The sequence below is a fragment of the Pan paniscus genome, chromosome 5, assembly GCF_029289425.2.
Source record: "Pan paniscus chromosome 5, NHGRI_mPanPan1-v2.0_pri, whole genome shotgun sequence".
Classification (NCBI taxonomy): Eukaryota; Metazoa; Chordata; class Mammalia; order Primates; family Hominidae; genus Pan; species Pan paniscus.
In genome coordinates, this window is record NC_073254.2 from 141,236,355 (window position 1) to 141,256,552 (window position 20,198).

Below are 20,198 nucleotides of genomic sequence, written 5' to 3' on the forward strand. Positions count from 1 at the left end.
CAGGCAGTCAGGCAGAGATGTGCTACATTAATGAGCTCTATCTTTATCCTCTAGGGAAAGAAAAGGGCAAAGTGTTTTCAGAAAAGTAGTGGGAATTAAATTTTACATTTTAAATAGAATGCTCTAAAGAAAAATGGTTTTGGAGGGCAGACAATATAAAGGAGTAAAGAACAAATTAGAATTTGGAAGCTGTAAGACTGTCAGAGATACATTACACCTATTAGAACACAGATGTATTAAAAACATGTCCAATAGACAGAATAATCAAATAGTTACTCATAAGGTTAGTGTTCGGGGAATACATGTCTTAGGAGTAAAGGAAAGGTCTGTGAAGACTATGTGTATAAAGTATTCTATTCTTTAAAGTAGTATGGACACGAAGGGGAGAAGGAAGACTGAATAGTGATAATAATTTAACTGCTGTCATTATATGAGCACTTACTTTTGGCCAAATGCTATAGTATCAATATTTATACACATTATCTATTTTAATCCTTAATATGTACAACTGTAAGACCATTGTAAGGAACACCTGGCTTCTGAAGCCAAGTCTCACTGACTCTAAAGCAGGGGTGTCCAATATTTTGGCTTCCCTGGGCCACATTGGAAGAAGAAGAATTATCTTGGGCCACACATAAAATACAGTAACAATAGCTAATGAGCTAAGAAAATAAAAATAAAAACTGCAGAAAAAAATCTCATAATGTTTTAAGAAAGGCTATGAATTTGTGCTGCACCACATTCAAAGCTGTCCTGGGCTGAATGCAGCCCATGGGCCGCAGGTTCAACAAGCTTGTTCTAAAATCTCTGCTATGATGTAAACCACTAGAAGACACTAAGAATGCATTTAGATTCAGGGAGAGGATCTTTTGTTTGTGCTGGTGGAGTGAGAGGGATGTTACTTGTTTTTGGATGAGAGAATCAAGCCATCTTCAAATAGTTTTACATCCTTTTTTCCAATCTGTATGCCTTCTATTTTTTCTTGCCTTATTATACTTACATAATATAATGTAAATAAAAGTGGTAAGAGTCAACCAAATTTAGAGTCAATATTTTACCATTAAATATGATGCAAACTGTATGTTTTCCAAACACAGCATTTATCAGATTATGGATTAAATCATTTGAATTTTTATCATAAATGTATATGAAATTTAGTAAAATGTTTCTACATATGTTGAAATAATATTAAGAGTTTTCTTTTTATTCTTTAATATGGTAAGTCGTATTTTCATACTGAAACATTTAACCAACTTTATGTTCCTGGAATAAATCCCACTTGATCATAATAAATGGTCCTTCTATATACTGCTGAATTCCAATTGATAATATAGTATTTTAAAAAAACATTCTGTCCATATTCATCAGGCTATAGAGCTATAATTTTCTTCTTTTTTGGTGATGTTTTTATATCAGTGTTATGCTGGCCTCATAAATTAGAAATGGTTTCCTCTACCTGTTTTCTGAAAAAGCTTGTGTGAGATCAGTGTTCTTTCTCCTACAAATGTTTCATAGAATCCACTGGTGACACCATCTGTTTTTCTCTGTGTAAGGAGGTTCTTAATGACAAATTCAATTTCTTTAACAAACGCATACCTATTTTTTTTAATTGAGTCAGTTTTGGTAACCCTACTTTTAAAGAAAATTTGCCAATTAGATCTTAGTTGTTGAGTTAATGACCTAAAACAAATCATAATGTTCACTTATTATCCTTTAATATCTGTGGAATCATTAGTCTTACCCCTCTTTCATTCTTGATATTGGTAATTTTGGATCTCTCTTATTTTTGTCATCAATCTAGTGAGGGGTTTATCACCTTTAATAATCATTTCCAAAAATCACATTTGGATTTGTTATTTCTCTTTAGTTTGTTCTGTTTCATTGATTTCTGCTCTAATGTTTATTATTTCCCTTGTTGTATTGGTTTTGGCTGTAATTTGCTCTTCTTTTTCTACTCCCTTTGGGTAGAAACTTGAGTCAGTAATTTTAGATCCTTCTTATTTTCTAATACAAATATTAAAGTTAAAAATATCTCTCTTAGCACTGCTTCAACTATAACCACAAATTCTGATGTATTTTTATTTGCATCCAGTTTGAAATATTTCCTAATTTCCCTTGTGACTTCTTTGAGCTACAAGTTATTTGTAAGTATGTGGCTTAATTTCCAAGTATCTTTTTTTCTAGTTTCTAGTTCTTGATTTTTAATTAATTTCATTGTGGTTATAGAATGTACTTCATATTATTCCAATTATCTTAAATTTATTTAGACTTGCATTTAGCCCAACATGGTCTATCTTTGAGGACATGCCATGTGTTCTTGAAAAGAATGCGTATTCTGCAGTCACCGAGTATAATATTCTATAAATATCAAATGGTTAATAGTGGTATTCATATCATGTAATTCCTAACAGAGAGCTCTTGATCTGTTCTATCAGTTGCTAACAGAAATGTTAAAATCTTCAACTCTGATTGCAGATTTGCCTATTTCTTCCTTAAATTCTATTTTAATACTACATGTATTTTAGATATTTTATTAGGATCATACTGATTTATGATTATGTCTTTCTGGTGTATTGACCATATTCATATTATCATTATAAAATGTGTCTCTTAATCTGATAGTTTTTCCTTTACTTTATCTCTGACACTAAATGTGGCCGTGTCAGTTTTCTAATGTTTATTGCTTCTTTGTACATATTTTTTCCATCCAATTTATCTTTATCTTTAAAGTGAACTTCTTCTAGAACTCTGCCACCTGCCCCAGAGAGCCTTCTCTGTGCCTACAATTACCTCGCCTGCCCTCCCTCCATAACACCCAGTATCCTGACCTTTACAATAATCATTTTCAAAGGTTTTCTTGTGGTTTTATTTCTCAGGTGTACATATCTAGACACTATAATTTTGTCTTTCCCATTTTCAAGACTTGATATGTCATTTAAAGTTTCTTTTAATCTACAGGCATTCATCTTCTCCCTCTCCTTTCTTTTCATTTCATCTGCTGACAAGCTCAGGCCATTTGACCTGTAAAGTTTCCACCAGTCTGGATTTCAGGAAGTGCACAGTCAGGGAGCAGTTCAGCCTGTTCTTCCATCCTTTGGATATATGCAGTTTCCATATTCTGCAAACTGGCAGCTGAATCTAAAGGCTTGATCAAATTAGATACCTTGGTAAGACTAGAGGTGGTGGTTTATTCTTTCATTAGAGGGCACATTAATAATGTTTAGCCATTTCTGTTTTAATGATGTTAAGGTGACTCAATTAATTCTCGCAGACTGCAAATGATGACGTTCTACTTCCATCATTTTAAAAAAATTATTAGTTGGGATAATTCATGAAAAAGAGGCACTACCTTCACCTACTATTTGGTTACCCAGTGGTAGAGTTCTGATATGGTTTAGCTCTTTGTCCCTACCCAAATCTCATCTCAAATTGTAATCCCTACATGCCAAAGGAAGGACCTGGTGGGAGCTGATTGGATCATGGGTGCAGTTCCCCCATGCTGTTCCCATGATAGTGAGTTCTCCTGAGATCTCATGGTTTAAATGTGTTTGGCAGTTCCCCTTCACTCTCTCTCTCTCCAGCAGCCATGTAAGATGTGTGCCTTGCTTCCCCTCCGCCTTCCTTCCTGAATGTAAGTTTCCTGAGGCCTCCCCAGACATGTGGAACTATGAGTCAATTAAACCTCTTTTCTTTATAAATTACCCAGTCTCAGGTAGTTCTTCATAGTAGTGAAAATGGACTAAAACAAGTTCATACAGGAAAGGCACAATAAATGCTGTTATTTTATTAAACAAGTTTCAAGATAATCAATTGATTCTCGATCATCCTCTGAGCATAACCAATTTTTAAAAATACTATTTAATAGTTTTGCTTTCATATCCACACTATGCATCATGACTAATTAAACATACTGATGCTGATAATACTTTCTACCATTTATTGAGTGCCTACTATATGCCAAGCATTCTGCCATATACTTTTATAAATTAACACAGTTTGACATGCTAAAGGTTATTGGTAAATATATTATCATCTTTAACACTGGTTAACTACATTTGCCTACCACCTAAAATGTAATTTCATTTTGTTTCTAATTATAGTTCAGTACAGACAGTTATCAACAACCTGCAACTTAGGTGATGTTAAGCCACCTGTAATTAAAGTGAATCAGAACATATTTATTTTATTGTGTCCACAGAAAAAATAAAGTTAATTTCTTTTTTACTGGTAAATGTTATTGAAATCTGATATGTATATATCTGATATATATATATATACATATATACAAACACGTATATATACACACGTGTGTATATATATTTGCCACTTGTACGGTGTTTTTAGTTATTTAATTTATTTTTATTTCAATAGGTTTTTGGGGAACAGATTGTATGGTGTTTCTAGTCATTTATTTTTATTTCAATAGGTTTTTGGGGAACCGATAGTGTATGGTTACATGAACAAGTTCTCTTAGTAGTGATTGCTGAGACTTTGGTGCACCCCTCATCTGAGTAGTGTACCCTGTACCCAGTGTGTAGTCTCTTATCCCTCACCATCCCCAACCCTTTTCCCTGAGTCCCCAAAGACTGATGTATCATTCTTATGCCTTGGTGTCCTCATAGCTTAGCTCACACATATGAGTGAGAACATACAATGTTTGGTTTTCAATTCCTAAATATTTCACTTAGAATAATAGTCTCCAATTCCATCCAGGTTCCTGGATGTTGCTGGAGTTGATTTTTGCATAAGGTGAAAGAGGAAGATCCAGTTTCATTCTTCTACATGTGGCTTGCTAATTATCCCAGCACCATTTTTTGAATAGGGTGTGCTTCCCCCACCTTATGTTTTTGTTTGCTTTGTCAAAGATCAGCTGGCTGATCTTTTTATGGCTGAGTAGTATTCCATGGTATACATATACCATATTTTCTTTACTCATTGATTGATGTGCATGTGGGCAGTTCCATATTTTTGCAATTGCAAATTGTGCTGCTATGAACATGCATTTGCAAGTATCTTTTTTGTATAATGACTTCTTTTCCTCTGGGTAGATACCTAGTAGTGGGATTGCAGAATCAAATGGTAGATCTACTTTTAGTTCTTTAAGGAATCTCCACGCTGTTTCCCATAGTGGTTATACTAGTTTACATTCCCACTGACAGTGTAAAAGTGTTCCCTTTTCACTGCATCCATGCCAACATGTATTTTTTTTTTTTTTGATTATGGCCATTCTTCCAGGAATAAGGTGGTATCACATTGTGGTTTTGATATGGATTTCTCTATTAGTGATATTGCACATTTTTCCATGTGCTTGTTGGTCATTTGTATATCTTCTTTTGAGAATTGTCTATTCACGTCCTCAGCCCACTTTTTGATATGGTTGTTTGTGTTTTTCTTGCTGATTTGTTTGAGTTCTTTGTAGATTCTGGAAATTAGTCTTTTGTCAGATGTATAGATTGTGAAGATTTTCTCCCACTCTGTGGGTTGTCTGTTTACTCTGCTGATTATTTCTTTTGCTGGGCAGAAGCTTTTTAATTTAATTAAGTCCCATCTATTTATCTTTGTTTTTCTTGCATTTGCTTTTGAATTCCTAGTCATAAAGTCTTTACCTAAGCTAATGTCTAGAAGGATTTGGTTTTTCTGATGTTATCTTCTGGAATCTTTATGGTTTCAGATCTTAGATTTAAGTGTTTGATTGATCTAGAGTTGATTTTTCTATATAAGGTGAGAGATGAGGATCCAGTTTCATTCTTCTACATGTGGCTTGCTAATTAGCCCAGCACTATTTTTTGAATAGGGTATACTTACCACTTTATGTTTTTGTTTACTTTGTTGAAGATCAGTTGGCTGTATTTGGCTTTATTTCTGAGTTCTCTATTTCTGTTACATTTGGTCTCTGTGCCTATTTCTATACCAGTACCACGCCATTCTGTTAACTGTAGCCTTGTAAAATAATGTGAAGTTGGGTAATGTGATGCCTCCAGATTTGTTCTTTTTGCTTAGTCTTGCTTTGGTTATGCAGGCTCTTTGTTGGCTCCATATACATTTTAGGATTGTTTGTTCTAGTTGTGTGAAGTATTATGGTGGTATTTTGATAGGAATTGCATTGAATCTGTAAATTGCTTTGGGAAGTATAGCCATTTTCACAATATTGATTCTACCCATTCATGAACATGAAATGTCTTTCCATTTGTTTGTGTTGTCTGATTTCTTTCAGCAGTGTTTTGTAGTTTTCCCTGTAGAGGTCTTTCATGTCTTTGGTTAGGTATGTTCCTAAGTATTTTATTTATTTATTTATTTTTGCAACTATTGTAAACCAGGTTGAATTTTTTATTTGATTCTCAGTTTGGTGTTCATTATTTCTTTTTTCCTGCTGGGTTTGGTTTTGGATTATTCTTGTTTCTCTAGTTCCATGAGTTGTGACATTCGATTGTATATTTGTGCTCTTTCAGGCATTTTGATGTAGGCATTTAATGCTATAAACTTTCCTCTTAGCCCCGCTTTTGCTGTATCCAGAGGTTTTGTCACTATTATCATTTGTTCAAAAATGTTTTTAATTTCCATCTTGATATCATTGTTGGTCCAATGATCACTCAGGAGCAGGTTATTTAATTTCCATGTATTTGCATGGTTTTGAGGGTTCCTTTTGAAGTTAATATCCAATTTTATTCCACTGTGGTCTGAGAGAGTACCTGATATAATTTTGATTTTCTTAAATTTACTGAGACTTGTTTTTGTGGCCTCTCATATGGTCTATCTTGGAGGATGTTCTGTGTGTTGATGAAAGAATGTATATTCTGTAGTTGTTCGGTAAAATGTTCTGTAAATATCTGTTAAGTCCATTTGTTCTACAGTATAGTTTAACTTCACTGCTTCTTTGTTGACTTTCTATCCTGATGACCTGTCTAGTGTTGTCAATGGAGCATTAAAGTTCCACACTATTATTGTGTTGCCATCTATCTCATTTCTTAGGTCTACTAGTAACTGCTTTATAAATTAGGGAGCTCCACTGCTAAGTGCTTATATATTTAGGATTTTGATATTTTCCTGTGGGACTAGTCTTTTTATCATTATATAATATCCTTCTTTGTCTTTTTAACTGCTGTTGCTTTAAAGTTTGCTTTGTCTGATATAAGAATAGCTACTCCTGCTCACTTTTAGTGTCCACTGCACGGAATATCTTTTTCCACCCCTTTATCTTAAGTTTATGTGAGTCCTTATGGGTTAGGTGAGTCTCCTGAAGATAGCAGTACCTTGGTTAGTAAATTCTTATCCATTCTGCCATTCTGTATCTTTTAAGTGGAGCATTTAGGCCATTTACATTCAACGATAGTATTGAGACGTGAGGTACTGTTCTATTCATCAAGCTATTTGTTCCCTGAATACCTTGGTTTTTTTGTCATTGTGTTTTTGTTAGATAGGTGCTGTGAGATTTATTCTTTAAGGATGTTCTATTTTGGTGTATTTCGAGAATTTGTTTCAAGATTTAGAGCTCCTTTTAGCAGTTCTTATAGTGCTGGCTTGGTAGTGGTGAATTCTCTCAGCAGTTGTTTGTCTGAAAAAGACTGTATCTTTCTTTCATTGATGAAGCCTAGTTTTACTGGATAAAAAATTCTGGCTGATACTGTTTTGTTTAATGAGGCTAAAAATAGGACCCCAATCCCTTCTAGCTTGTAGGGTTTCTGGTGAGAAATCTGTTGTTAATCTGATAGGTTTTCCTTTATAAGTTACCTAATGCTTTTGCTTCACAGCTCTTAAGATTTTTTCCTTCATCTTGATTTTAGATAACCTGATATCTAAATAGATATAATAGATATAATAGATAACCATATGCCTAGGCAATGATCTTTTTGCGATGAATTTCCCAGGTGTTCTTTCAGTTTCTTGTATTCGGATGTCTAGATCCTTAGCAAGGCTGGGGTTAGTTTTCCTTTATTATTACCTCAAATATGTTTTCCAAACTTTCAAATTTCTCTTCTTCCTAGGGAACACCAATTATTCTTAGGCTCAGACATTTAGCATAGTCCCAAGCCTCTTGGAGGCTTTGTTCATTTTTAAAAATTTTTTTCTTTATCTTTGATGGGTTGAGTTAATGTGAAAGCCTTGTCTTTGAGCTCTGAAGTTCTTTCTTCTGCTTGTTCGATTCTATTACTGAGACTTTCCAGTGCATTTTGCATTTCTCTAAGTGTATCCTTGATTTCCAGAAGTTGTGATTGTTCTTAATTTGTGCTCTCTATTTCACTGAAGAATTTTCCTTTCATATCCTGTATCATGTTTTTTATTTCTTTAAGTTGGACTTCATCTTTCTCTGATGACTCCTTGATTAGCTGAGTAATCAACCTTCTGAATTCTTTTTCTGGCAATTCAGAGATTTTGTCTTGGTTTGGATCTATTGCTGATGAGCTGGTATGATCATTTGGGAGTGTTAAAGAAACTTGTTTTGTCATATTACCAGAATCATTTTCTGGTTCCTTCTCATTTGAGTAGACTACGTCAGAGGGAAGATGTGGGATTCAAGGGCTGCTGTTCAGATTCTGTTATGCCAACACTACTTGATGTAGTGTTCTCCCCTTCCCCTAGGAATGGCGCTTCCTGAGAGCTGAACTATAGTAATTGTTTTTGCTCTTCTGGGTCTAGCCATCCAGCAGAGCTACCGGGCTCTGGGCTGGTAGTAGGGAGTGCCTGCAAAGGGTCTTGTGATGTGATCTGTCTTCAGGTCTTGCAGCTATGGATATCAGTACCTGCTCTGGTGGAGGTGGCAGGGGAGTCACTCTGTGAGGCTCCTTGGTTGTGTTTTTGTTTAGTGTGCTGGTTTTGTGTTGCTTGGCCTCCAGCCAGGAGGTGGCACTTTCAAGAGGGCATCAGCTGTGATCCTGTAGGGAGGATGCAAACTTGCCCTAGGGACACCTGGTTAAGCATTCAGGATTCTCAGGCAGTGGGCAGGGCCATAGAGTTCCCAAGAGATTATGACCTTTGTCTTCAGCTACCAGGGAGGGTAAAAAAAGACCACCAGGAGGGGGCAGGGAGAGGCGTGTCTGAGCTCAGCCTCTCCTTGGGCGAGGTTTGCTGTGGCTGCTGTGGGGGATGGGTGAGTGGTTCCCAGTCCAATGGAGTTATATTTCCAGGGGGATTATGGCTGCCTCTCCTGAGTCATACAAATCACCAGGCAAGTGAGGAAAGCTGGCAGTCACCAGCCTCACCATGCTCTCATGCAGCTGACAGTCCTAAATGCCGGTCTCACTCCTATCTTGCCCCTCAACAGCACCAAGTCTATTTCCAGGCAGCTGGTGATCAGGGCGGAGAACTTGACCCAGACCACAAGCCTCTTTGTTGAGAAAGCAAGCAGACTCAGTTTTTCCACATCTCAGTGAGCCTGCAGCAGTGATCCAGTTCCTTCAAAGGTTCTGTGGATTCTGTCATCTTTCCTAGTATGTTCCTGTGGTAGTTCTTGAAGCAACAGTTCACGATGTAAGTCTCCACACAATGTTCTGTCTGTCTGAGCAGGAGCTGCAAGCTTGTCCTACCTCCTATCCACCATCTTAATCCTAAAGTTAATTTCTTAAAGATGGCACATAGTTGTATCTTCCTTTTTTATACACGCTGAAAATCTGTATTTTAATTAGAATATTTAGTTCATTTGCATTTAGTGTAATTATTGATATGGATGCATTTAGAGCTACTATTTTCCTACTTGTTTTCTTTTTTTCCATCCATTTCCTGTTCTTTTATTCTTTCCTCCCCACCTTATTCTGGGTTTGGTTTGTGTTTTTATTTTTGTTTTTTTTTTTTTAATTGTAAAATTTATGTATGAGCTATACCTCTTTGCACTAATTTTTAGTGCTTTCCTAAGGAAGTACTGTCCAATAGAACTTTCTGTAATGATAGAAATATTATATAACCTGAATTTTACAATATGGTAACCACTAGCTACATGTGCTATTGAGCACTTATGACTAATATAATTAAGGAACTGAATTTTTAATTTTAATTAATACAAGTTTATATAGCTGCATAGGGCAATTGTCTACCATGTTTAACAGAAGCCACAGAGGGAAGATGAAGGATGGGGATTAGAATGGACATAAGTTTCTGAAGGTATCTAGTTATATATTGAAACTACATAACTGTTTTCCACAATTTAAAAGACCAAATTAGATTATAAATGAAAAAAGAATCCCTTAGGGAATAAGACTTAGAGACTAGAAGCTGGACTCTAGGGCTGTTTACTACAATGAGTTGTCATTTCTAGGTCTTTTTGTATATAGATTAGCAGAATACAAAATATTTTTTTAAAAATCCTTAGTTTATACTGACATTTCTATTGCAAAGTCAAACAAATTGAATAAAATCCCTGTAACCTTCTATTTGAATTATAAATATTTCCAAGGGATTAGGAATATTGTGCCATTTTATATAAAATGTGAGGAAGTTGAACCATATAGATTGATTTACCATTATACAATTCCCCTGTCCTTTATGCTACAGCTATCCTATGTACGGTTTTATTTCTAAGTGCAAAATAAACCCCACTATGTATCATAATTTTGTTTTAAAAAACCAATCATATGTATTTAAAATAAGTTAAAAGGAAAAATAATAGGCTTCTATACTCACTTACCTATTTGCAATTCCCTGTTTCCATCCTGAAAATCCAGCTATCCATCTGGTAGCACTGTCTTTCAACATGAAGAATTTTCTTCATCATTATTTGAAAGGCAGGTCTGCTGACAAATATTTTCTTGGCCTTTGTTTATTTTAAAATTTCTTTCACTTTCATTATTGGAGTATATTTTAACTATATGTAGAATTCTAAACTGACTGCTTCTGTTTCCTTTTCCATTTAGCACATTTAAGATGCTCTACTGCCTCCTGGTTTCCACTATTGTAATGAGATATGAAAAATTTTTCTGCTAATCTCTTATATGTAATATGTGATTTTCTTAAGCTTCTTTCAAAATTTTCTCTTATCTTTGGTTTTTAGCAGTTTGTCTATGATGAGCCTTAGTGTAGTTTCCTTTATATTTTCATTCTCTACATAAATTCTCTTTGAAATTTACTAAGTTTTTCATCTATAAATTTCTACTTGTCAATAAATTTGAAGATTTTCCACTATTATTTAGTCAAATGTATTTCTGATATTCCAATTACATACATGTTAAACATTTTGACATGGTCTCACAAATCACTGAAGTTTTTCTTTTATTTCATTCTCTGCTCTTCAGACTGTATAATTTCTATTGATCTGATTCAAGTTCACTACTTCTTCTATTATGTTTAAATCTGTGAAGGCCATGTAGAAATTTTTATTTCATGTAAGTTTTTTTTAATTCTAGAATGGCTATCTGGTTCTTTTACATAGTTTTATTTCTCTACTCTGATTTCTAATTTTTTTATTCATTATAAGGATATTTCCCTTTATATTCTATTTATAATAACTGCTTTAAAATCCTAAATTCTTCATTTCACAATCAATCTGTATTAGTTGCCTTCTTCTCAAGAATGAATCACATTTCCATTTTCCTTCATATGTCTACTGATTTTGGATTGTATCCCATACATTGTGAGATACGCCATAGAGATCCTGGATTCTATTATACTCCCTGACAAAGAGTACATTAAAAAATAAATTTAGCAGTTACATTGGCCAGATTCAAACTGAACTCTCTAACACCTATGATAGGTAGCATCTGATATTTCTTTACAGTTCACAGGCATAGTTGAGTGATTAGTCACATTTCTGGGCAAAGTATATACACAGAGTTTGGAGTGTCCCCTCTGTGGGTCTATTTTCCAGGGACCCCCTTTAATTTTCCACCTGCTGTGTAGTCCTAAGCTTTCTATTCTGGTTCTTCAAGCATTTTAGATTTCTATCAGTGGAGCACAAATTTTTTACCTTAAGCAAAAATCTGTTAAATCCAGAATCTCAAGAAATACCACTCTATTCATCCATACATTAACTTCCCTCTATTTTCTGCCTATTTTTGGTCATTCCAATGCTTTTAGCTACTTGATTTTTAACTTATTTTTTCCAGAATTTGTGTTTTCTATGGGAGTGAACTAGTCAAGAAAGAGAAACTTCTGAAATATTGGAGTGTTTTGCTTTTTAAGCAATCTTATGACATCTTTTGAATAAAAATTGTCTAAGCTACCATACAATCAAAGTTAGGAATCGTCACTTCATTTTAGTGAACTTTGGAGAATATGTTAAATGTAAAAAGCCATTGAATTATGATAGAACATTGGGTGACTGATTTTAAAAATTTTGTGACCTCACTCTAAATGATAGCATCTTCTCTCTGTCTGTACTTCCTTCAAATATTCCTGACAATTTTCTATTAGATTCAAGCTATAGGGCAAAACATTTCTTGGATTTTTATATTCATTGGTTGGTTGGTTGGTTTTTCTTTGTTCCAATGATTTTTTTTTTTTTTTTGTAACATGTCTGGTACATTATTACTCTTCATTAAGGGAGAAAAACTTTAATAGACATAAAGTAAAAGAAAATAATTCTTGCAAAATATTATTCCCACAAAACACTGGGATTTCTATCATTTGCTAAACTTATTTTGAAAATAAAAATAATAGTTTGAAAATTAAAAAGAGGAGAAATAAATATATTAAAAAGTCTGCTGGTTGTAACTGAATATGGATAAAGTATGAATGAATTCATTTCTGTGAAATACTTTTCAAATCTGTGTATTATTAGTCAAATAACTTCTTACCTTTTGACAGCTTCGGTCAATAGGATCCACTGGAGTAGTTCTGGGATGGGTTACCCTAACATCATCTCTTCCATATTCCAGATTGGACCATAATTCAGTTATAAGTTCATTAATAAACCCTAAAAAGAATTATTACTTCAAGTCATTTATAGCATAATATTTCTTTGGATTATGAAGGAAAGATATGATGATCCCTCTGATGAATCTGGTCTACTCTGACAGAAGACACATACTTGCATCTTATATAAGAAATAATCTCTTCTTGGTAGAAATTATATCTGCTATTGTTAATATACTTTTATGATACTTCATTATGATAAAACTCTGTAATAACTAAATTCTGAGAGACAATTTCCCTGGAAGACTGCTGAATTTTGAGTCCCAGCTTCTTCACTTTGGCCTATAACTTCTCTGAGCATGTTTTCTGAAACATAATAAGGTTTATACTTTGCTTTGCAAATCAGCCAGCAAAGTAAGGCAGTCTGAAATCAGGCTGTGTTTTTCAGAGGTGAGGGGAGGAGAGAAAGAGGTAACAGGAGGCCAGGTAGGCATCCAAAGAGTGTATGCTCCCTTATTCCAATATAACTAATTTTTTTTTTGTAATTCCATACACTAAGAAGAATTCTGCATTTCATACAACTTTTGCTTCAACCCAGTCTTTAAATTCTTATGAGTCATACTATACAACTAAACGAAAATGAATATAAAACCTGATTCTCAAATTAGTCTATTAAAAAATCAAGTAGAAAAATCATGTGGAAAAGTGTCAAACACAACATTGAATCCTAAAATAAGTAAGTTCATAACAACAATATTCGATCAGAAAGGGTCTTCTGGTATGAGAGAAAAAAATATGGGCTCTAAAATCAAGAATATTAGAGTTTAAATTCCAAATATGCCAGTTTATTAGCTGTTCATCCTTGCAAAAATCCTGTGACTTCTTGGAGCCTTAGTTCCCCCATTTGAAAATTGAAATAATGATGCCATAATCCAAGGTTGCCATGAAGTATCAACAGGACAATACATGTGAAGTTCCTAATATAGTACCTAAGACATCGGAGAAGCTCAAGAAACTGTAGTCTTCCTCCTTCTGTCCTTTGAAAACTACACTTATCCCTCTCATGAAAAGTTTGAGACTCTGATGCTCAGAAGCTTAATGATTTTACCAAGGGTGAGATCTGAGATTAAATCTAGTCTCCAAATACTTCAGTTAATGTGCTCTGAATACTGCACTACATGAATTTTATTCTAAGTAAAAGAAAAAAAATCAGTGGTTCAGTTTAGGACAATTTTTTTTTTTTTTTTTTTACCAAGAAACATGTTTCATAATACAAGTAGTCCAAATTAGTTCAGCCAAAAAATAAATGTAAAATATACTATAGGAAAAATATTTGTATTTAAAGAGAGAATCAGTAGTGATCACTCATGTTATAATTCAACTCTAAGCCTTGAAAAAATATTGTCATAGCATCTCTATCAGGGATTATATATTGTTCAGAGCTCAGATAACCTTAATATAAGACATACTGGCCGGGTGCGGTGGTTCACACTTGTAATCCTAGCATTCTGAGAGGCCAAGGCGGGCAAATCACCTGAGGTCAGAGTTCAAGACCAGCCTGGCCAACATGGTGAAACCCCATCTCTACCAAAGATACAAAAATTAGCCAGGCGTGGTGGTGGCCTCCTGTAATCTCAGCTACTCAGCAGGAGAATTGCTTGAACCCAGGAGGCGGAGGTTGCAGTGAGCTGAGACTATGCCATTGTACTCCAGCCTGGGCGACAAAAGTGAAACTCTGTCTCACAAAAAAAAAAAAAAAAAAAAAAAAAAAAAAGACATACTAAATTTCCAATGTTTTAACTTCTTACAAATCGAATGGACAGGGAAGAATATGTACTTAACTGCCAACTTCAAAGATAATGTGAAAGCTAAGTGGTAAGACAAATGCTTTCAAGAAGAAAAGAGGGAGAAAGGGAATTAGGAAATGTTATGTAAATGAGTGTAAATTTTGAAGCATATGTAAGCCACTGACAATGAGCATTAGATAATCCTATCAGATGGACTGTACTGAGAGAAGATGATATTCTTCTGATTTATAAGATGAAGGAAGATTCTTAAAGCATTAAGTACGTTTCTCCTGAGTTCATTATTTGCCATTGGTCCGAGGCAACAGAACAAGGTTGTATATATATCACAGAAACACAAAACCGTATTGGAATTTCATGGAAAAAGAAAGACAAAAAGAAAATCCTGTAACTTTCTTTAACATAAGGTCTAACTTAGTAAAAAGAATTTTAGAGTAAATATCCTGATACTTAATTGTGCCAGTTAAATTTTCAGTTGGCTTGCTCATTTTATCTTTAAAATAATTATAATTCTAATGAAAAGAAAACATTTACCTGACTTTTTTAGTGCAATGCCACCTGCTGCTGTTGATGCCACTCGTGTAATCAAAACTCCATAGCCAAATTTTTTATGCCTGCTGACCTAACAACATAAATAAGGAACAGCAATGAAAAGCAACAAAACATGGCATGCTAACTAGACATTCCTTCAAGATGGTAAGAACTGCAAAAACAAACTCTGAAAAATATTTTAAAATCATACCTAAGATCTTAAAAAGCCCAAAAGTCTAGGGATATTTAGTATGACAGAAAAAAAGCTGATTACAACTCAGTGACCTTTGACCTTTGACTGTTAAAGACTAAATTATATTGTAAATTTATTTAATAGTAGAATAATAGAATGCCTCTACAAATATTTTTGTTTCCTTTAAAATGTGAGGCCTAAATCTTCACTGACATATACATTTAGACACAATAGGTTTATTTCCTTAGGAAATTCACCCAGTTTCACTACATCCAGATGTTTGATATCATAATTATAAAACATACGATAATTAACTGCATTCTTCAATTCCATCTGGTTGTTTGCAATTCTGTAAATACAGCCACAGACACTAATATCAACTCTCTAATGTTTTCCTTAAAAAAAATCAAATTGACTATTACAATGCTATATGGTCTTTTAACAGAGGCTTAATAACTTCTTCATACACAGAAAACAGAATGATGTTCTTAATGGCTTTTAAAACCACAAAAATTCCCTTTGCCTTTGGCAGATGGTAATTCATACCTGTAATTTTTTTGCATATCGGTTGAATATAAATGTCACACATTCATTGATAGCACCTGTTCTTTGAAGAAGTAGTAATCCTTTGGGGGTGGCAGCAAAATGTAGTAAATCATCTAACAAATTATCTTCCCAAGCCATACTGAAATAGGTAAAAGAAAGGTAGAGCTTTCTTTAAGATACTAAAAACTGAAAACAAAGAGTATGTCTTAGCTGAGTTTAACCCTGTTTACAATTAAAGTTACACAGTACATATTGGTTGCAAATTAATCAATAAAGGTTTAAAATTAAATAAAAACATGGTTTCTTTGGTAGTGAATTCTTTTATTCTTACATTTTCTATACCTATAATTTCTCTTCACTGAATGAAAAAAATGTTAACTGCATATGTCGGCATTTTTATTATACCCAGGTTCTCTCATCCACACACTAATTTCATTCTATTTTCCTATTAAAATTCTGCTGTGCATGAATTCTCCAAACCTCAACACCCCATTATTTCTGTACTTTCTTTTCATTATAAAGTATCTGTCTTCTGCTTTCAAAAGCACGTGATGGATATTATCTCTTTTCGATTTTCATAGGTGTTAATTTATTTTACTTTTGGGGAAAGATATTTTTTCTCAGAACACTTCTATAAGAAAGATCAACATATATTTATAAAACTAAAATTCTAGATAACTATAAGACTGGGAATTATGGATGTTTGGAGAATCAATGCTTAGTCCAAGTGTGCTAAAACCCATGTTGCATTTGAAAACATGACACAAATACCTAATTACTTTTTATTTTCTTTGAAAATATATATAAATATATACATTAATGTCTTAGGAATAACTACTTTTTAAAAAATGGAAATACAACTTATAAATTCAAAACCAGCAGAGAAGGAAAAAATAGGAATAATGAAAATTTTATCCATCTAACACAAAGCAATAGAGGAAAGAAGCAAAGAAAATATAATTACAAAACACAAAATAAGAAAATAACCCCAAACATATGAATATCTCAAAAATGTAAAAAAAACTAAACTCACCTAATAAAAAATATATAGAAATTTGGAGGCTGGGTAAAAATACAAAATTTGCTACTCAGAACAGTAGAAAGTAAAAGGGTTGGGGGAAGGAAAACTATGTGTAACTGATAATATTGACTGGCTGACCCAATCCCCATCTACAGCCACTTTTTCACCAACCACCATCTGGCCAGAGGTGGCCATATGAAAAGTCCAATAGGATGTTCACAAAAAATCTGATGAGAAGAGATTCCTTTCCTAAATAAAAGACAAGGCATCATGACCTTTGGATCATGACAAATCTACCCTACAGTGAGAGATTATATATCAAAATATTAGTAGAGATATTAAAAGTTTTAGTAACAAAACACACACACACACAAACACACACAAACAATATCAGCATCCAATGAAGAATATATTGTCTTTTCAAGCAGACAGATTTTTTTTCAACTGACCCTGTAATGGGTCACAAAGTAAGTTCAACCAACCTAAAAACATACATATCATGAAATCCATGTTCTCTAAAAAGAATATATATAAAAGTCAACAAAATAAAATAGTAAAAACAACTATGTTTGAAGACCAAAAAAAACACAGACGCACTTCCAATATTTAATGAATTAAGGAGTAAAATGAAAATAGAAATTACAAAAATATTTAGAACAGCTTAATAATGGAAGTATCACATATCAAAATGTATTCATTGCTACAGTTAATATAGATTGCTTCTCTCAACATCCATTCTCAAACCCCTTCCACTTACTTTCCTCTACTATAAAGGCAAACGAGGGAGTAAGAGAGGGAAAAAAGCAAGCATTAACAAGACCAAAACCTAGTCTGCATAAACTAATGCAATAAATTGGTCAAGAAGGGGAGAAAAGGCCAAAAAATACTAAGAATCCAAAAAGGGGAAATAATTACAGCAGGAAAACAATTACTTTTAAATCACACACAAATATTTTTTAAAAATTTATATAATAAATAAATATACAAGTAAAAAAGTATTGTTATTTTTTAGAAAATGTAATCATAAGTCATTCAAGCAGAAATAGAAAATCAGAATGAGACATTACCCATTAAAGAAAATGAATCAATAAAAGAAGTCTATGTGAGTCCTCCCAAAGAAAACAGAAGCAAAAAACTTCCAAGTTGTATCATTATATGACGTGAAAGAGTACACATATGTCCTTTGTGTTAAGCTACCAGGGCAGGTGGAGAAATACCACTAAGTGGGGGCAGGGTCTGAGCTCAGACTCCTTAGGCGGGACCTGCTGTGGGGGTGGTTTTCAGGCCACTGAGGTAAAGTTCCAGAGGGGAGTATAACTGCCACTGCTGTGCTGTGTTTTTAGTTTGAAATCCTCTACTATGATTTGTCACTTTTTCATTTTTATTCATGCACTTATTTTCTACTCACTTATTAAATTACTTATTGGGCCAAGTGCTCTGCTGAGTTCTGAAGATACACATGAGCATATTATGTAATGTAGAATACAAATAAGTAAATATGGTATGGCAATACAGTATGCTAAATTTATATGATATGGCTTATGCAGGGTCCATTGGGAGCCAATTTGTGGGAGAGGTCTTTCTGGAAGTTATTGTCCAATACGTTATAAAGAATATATAGTTTAACACAAGGGACATAAACTTTTGGGAGCTTTATGGCCTTGCCCATCACCTAAGAAATCAGAACACTTGTCCTGGCCAACTTAAAGCAAACTTAAAACTCACTGCTACTATCACAGCTGGTACTCCTCTTGCAAGTGCCACTTCCTGGCTGGAGGCCAACAAACTCAGGCCATTACAGCACCTCACTGCAGTGTAACACTGTGCCTAGGAAGGAGAAAATGGCTGTGGGACCTCAGCTAACACCACTGCCTGCAACACCCTGGCTACCCAGAAGTCCTGAGTCTGTCCACATGACAAATCACTACAATTATAACCCACCTTCAAGACAGCCAGCACATTAAGACTATCTACAATCAAGGAATCAGAGAGTCTACATCTACCAGAGCAGGTGCTGGTATCCACTGCTGGAAGACTTGAAGACAGGTCACATCACTGAATCCTTTGCAGATATTCACAGCACCAGCCTGGAGCCTGGCAGCCCTACTGCGTGGCTAGACCCAGAAGAGCAATAACAATCACTGCAGTCCAGCTCTCAGGAAGTCCCATTCTTAGAGTAAGGAGGAGAGCACCACATCAAGGGAACACCCTGTGGGATGAAAGAATCTGAATGGCAGGCCTTGAGTCCCAGATCTTTCTGCTGGTGGGAAATTTCTTACATCACAAACATAATTGCAGTGCTGGGCACAGTAAGGAAAGTCTACCTCTCTATCCAATAGGCAGACAGTCTCTGTGACAATGGTCTTGGAGAAGGGGTCCTTGGTCCCCCCTGGTACATTACTGCAGACAAAACTGAGCCTTCTTTCATGGGAATGGAGCATGGATGCACCTACAGACAGCCTTCCTAGAACAATTCAGGGTGACTTCAGCCCCACGGGAGGAGCAAACTCCCCTCCCCCCATCCCCATATTCAGGCCTGCACAAGAGGGAGAGTGACTATTACTCCCTACTTGAAACATCAACATTCCCACAGATGAAAAGAGGTGTGTGTCTGGTCTGAATAGCTGAACACTGGAACAGTTGTGAGGCTGTAAGGTGGATAGCTTTCCTGCTGGCCTGGGAGGGAAGCTGAGGTAGCTCCTACCCTTTGCCCTAATAAAACCTCAGTACATCTAATTGAGAGCTCCCCCAGCCACCACCATCATGGCTGGGACCTCTGACCACTATTGGGTATTACATCTACTCACCTGCCTTAGCTACAACTGGTGCATACACAGGGGTGCCTCTCCTATTGACCTGAAGCCCAAATCCTCAGTAAATAAAATACTGGAGAAAAATTAAATAAATAAATAAAGTGTACAACACAGGAGAATGAGATAAGCCTCAGGAGATCCCTGCCATTCCAATCCTGCCGGAGACAGTGAACTTGCCCACACACCAAGTATATAACTACTACAACTGGCATCTGGGAAAGACAGTGCACAAAGATTCTCTATAACTAAGGAAATCACACCGACTCTTCAACCTAAGAGCACGAAGAATTAAATTAGGCTAAAATGAACAATAAACATTAAAGTCAGATCCTTAAGAGAAAAAAATTTTTTTTTAATCCAATCAAAAATAAATTCAAAAACAAGTTGAAGAAACAGTCTACCCAAATGAAAAAAGTAATTCTGGTAATTTGACATAAAAGGGTTCTGTAACACCCCCAAAAGGTCACAGTAGGCCCCAGCAATGGATCCAAACCAAGAAGAAATCTCTGAAA

General features: G+C 34.8%; 1 protein-coding gene across 2 annotated transcripts in view; it reads right to left on the bottom strand.

Moving 5' to 3' along the window:
• The window catches only part of TBC1D32 (TBC1 domain family member 32), a 257,725-nt gene that overhangs the window by 149,346 nt on the left and 88,181 nt on the right, over positions 1–20,198 (bottom strand). For both annotated transcript variants that reach the window (XM_055114085.2, XM_063605438.1), the window contains 3 exons: positions 15,853–15,991; positions 15,117–15,204; positions 12,720–12,838 (listed from right to left, as the gene is read on the bottom strand). In XM_055114085.2, the coding sequence (XP_054970060.2) occupies positions 12,720–12,838; positions 15,117–15,204; positions 15,853–15,991 (346 nt within the window). The remainder of the gene's footprint in view (positions 1–12,719; positions 12,839–15,116; positions 15,205–15,852; positions 15,992–20,198) is intronic.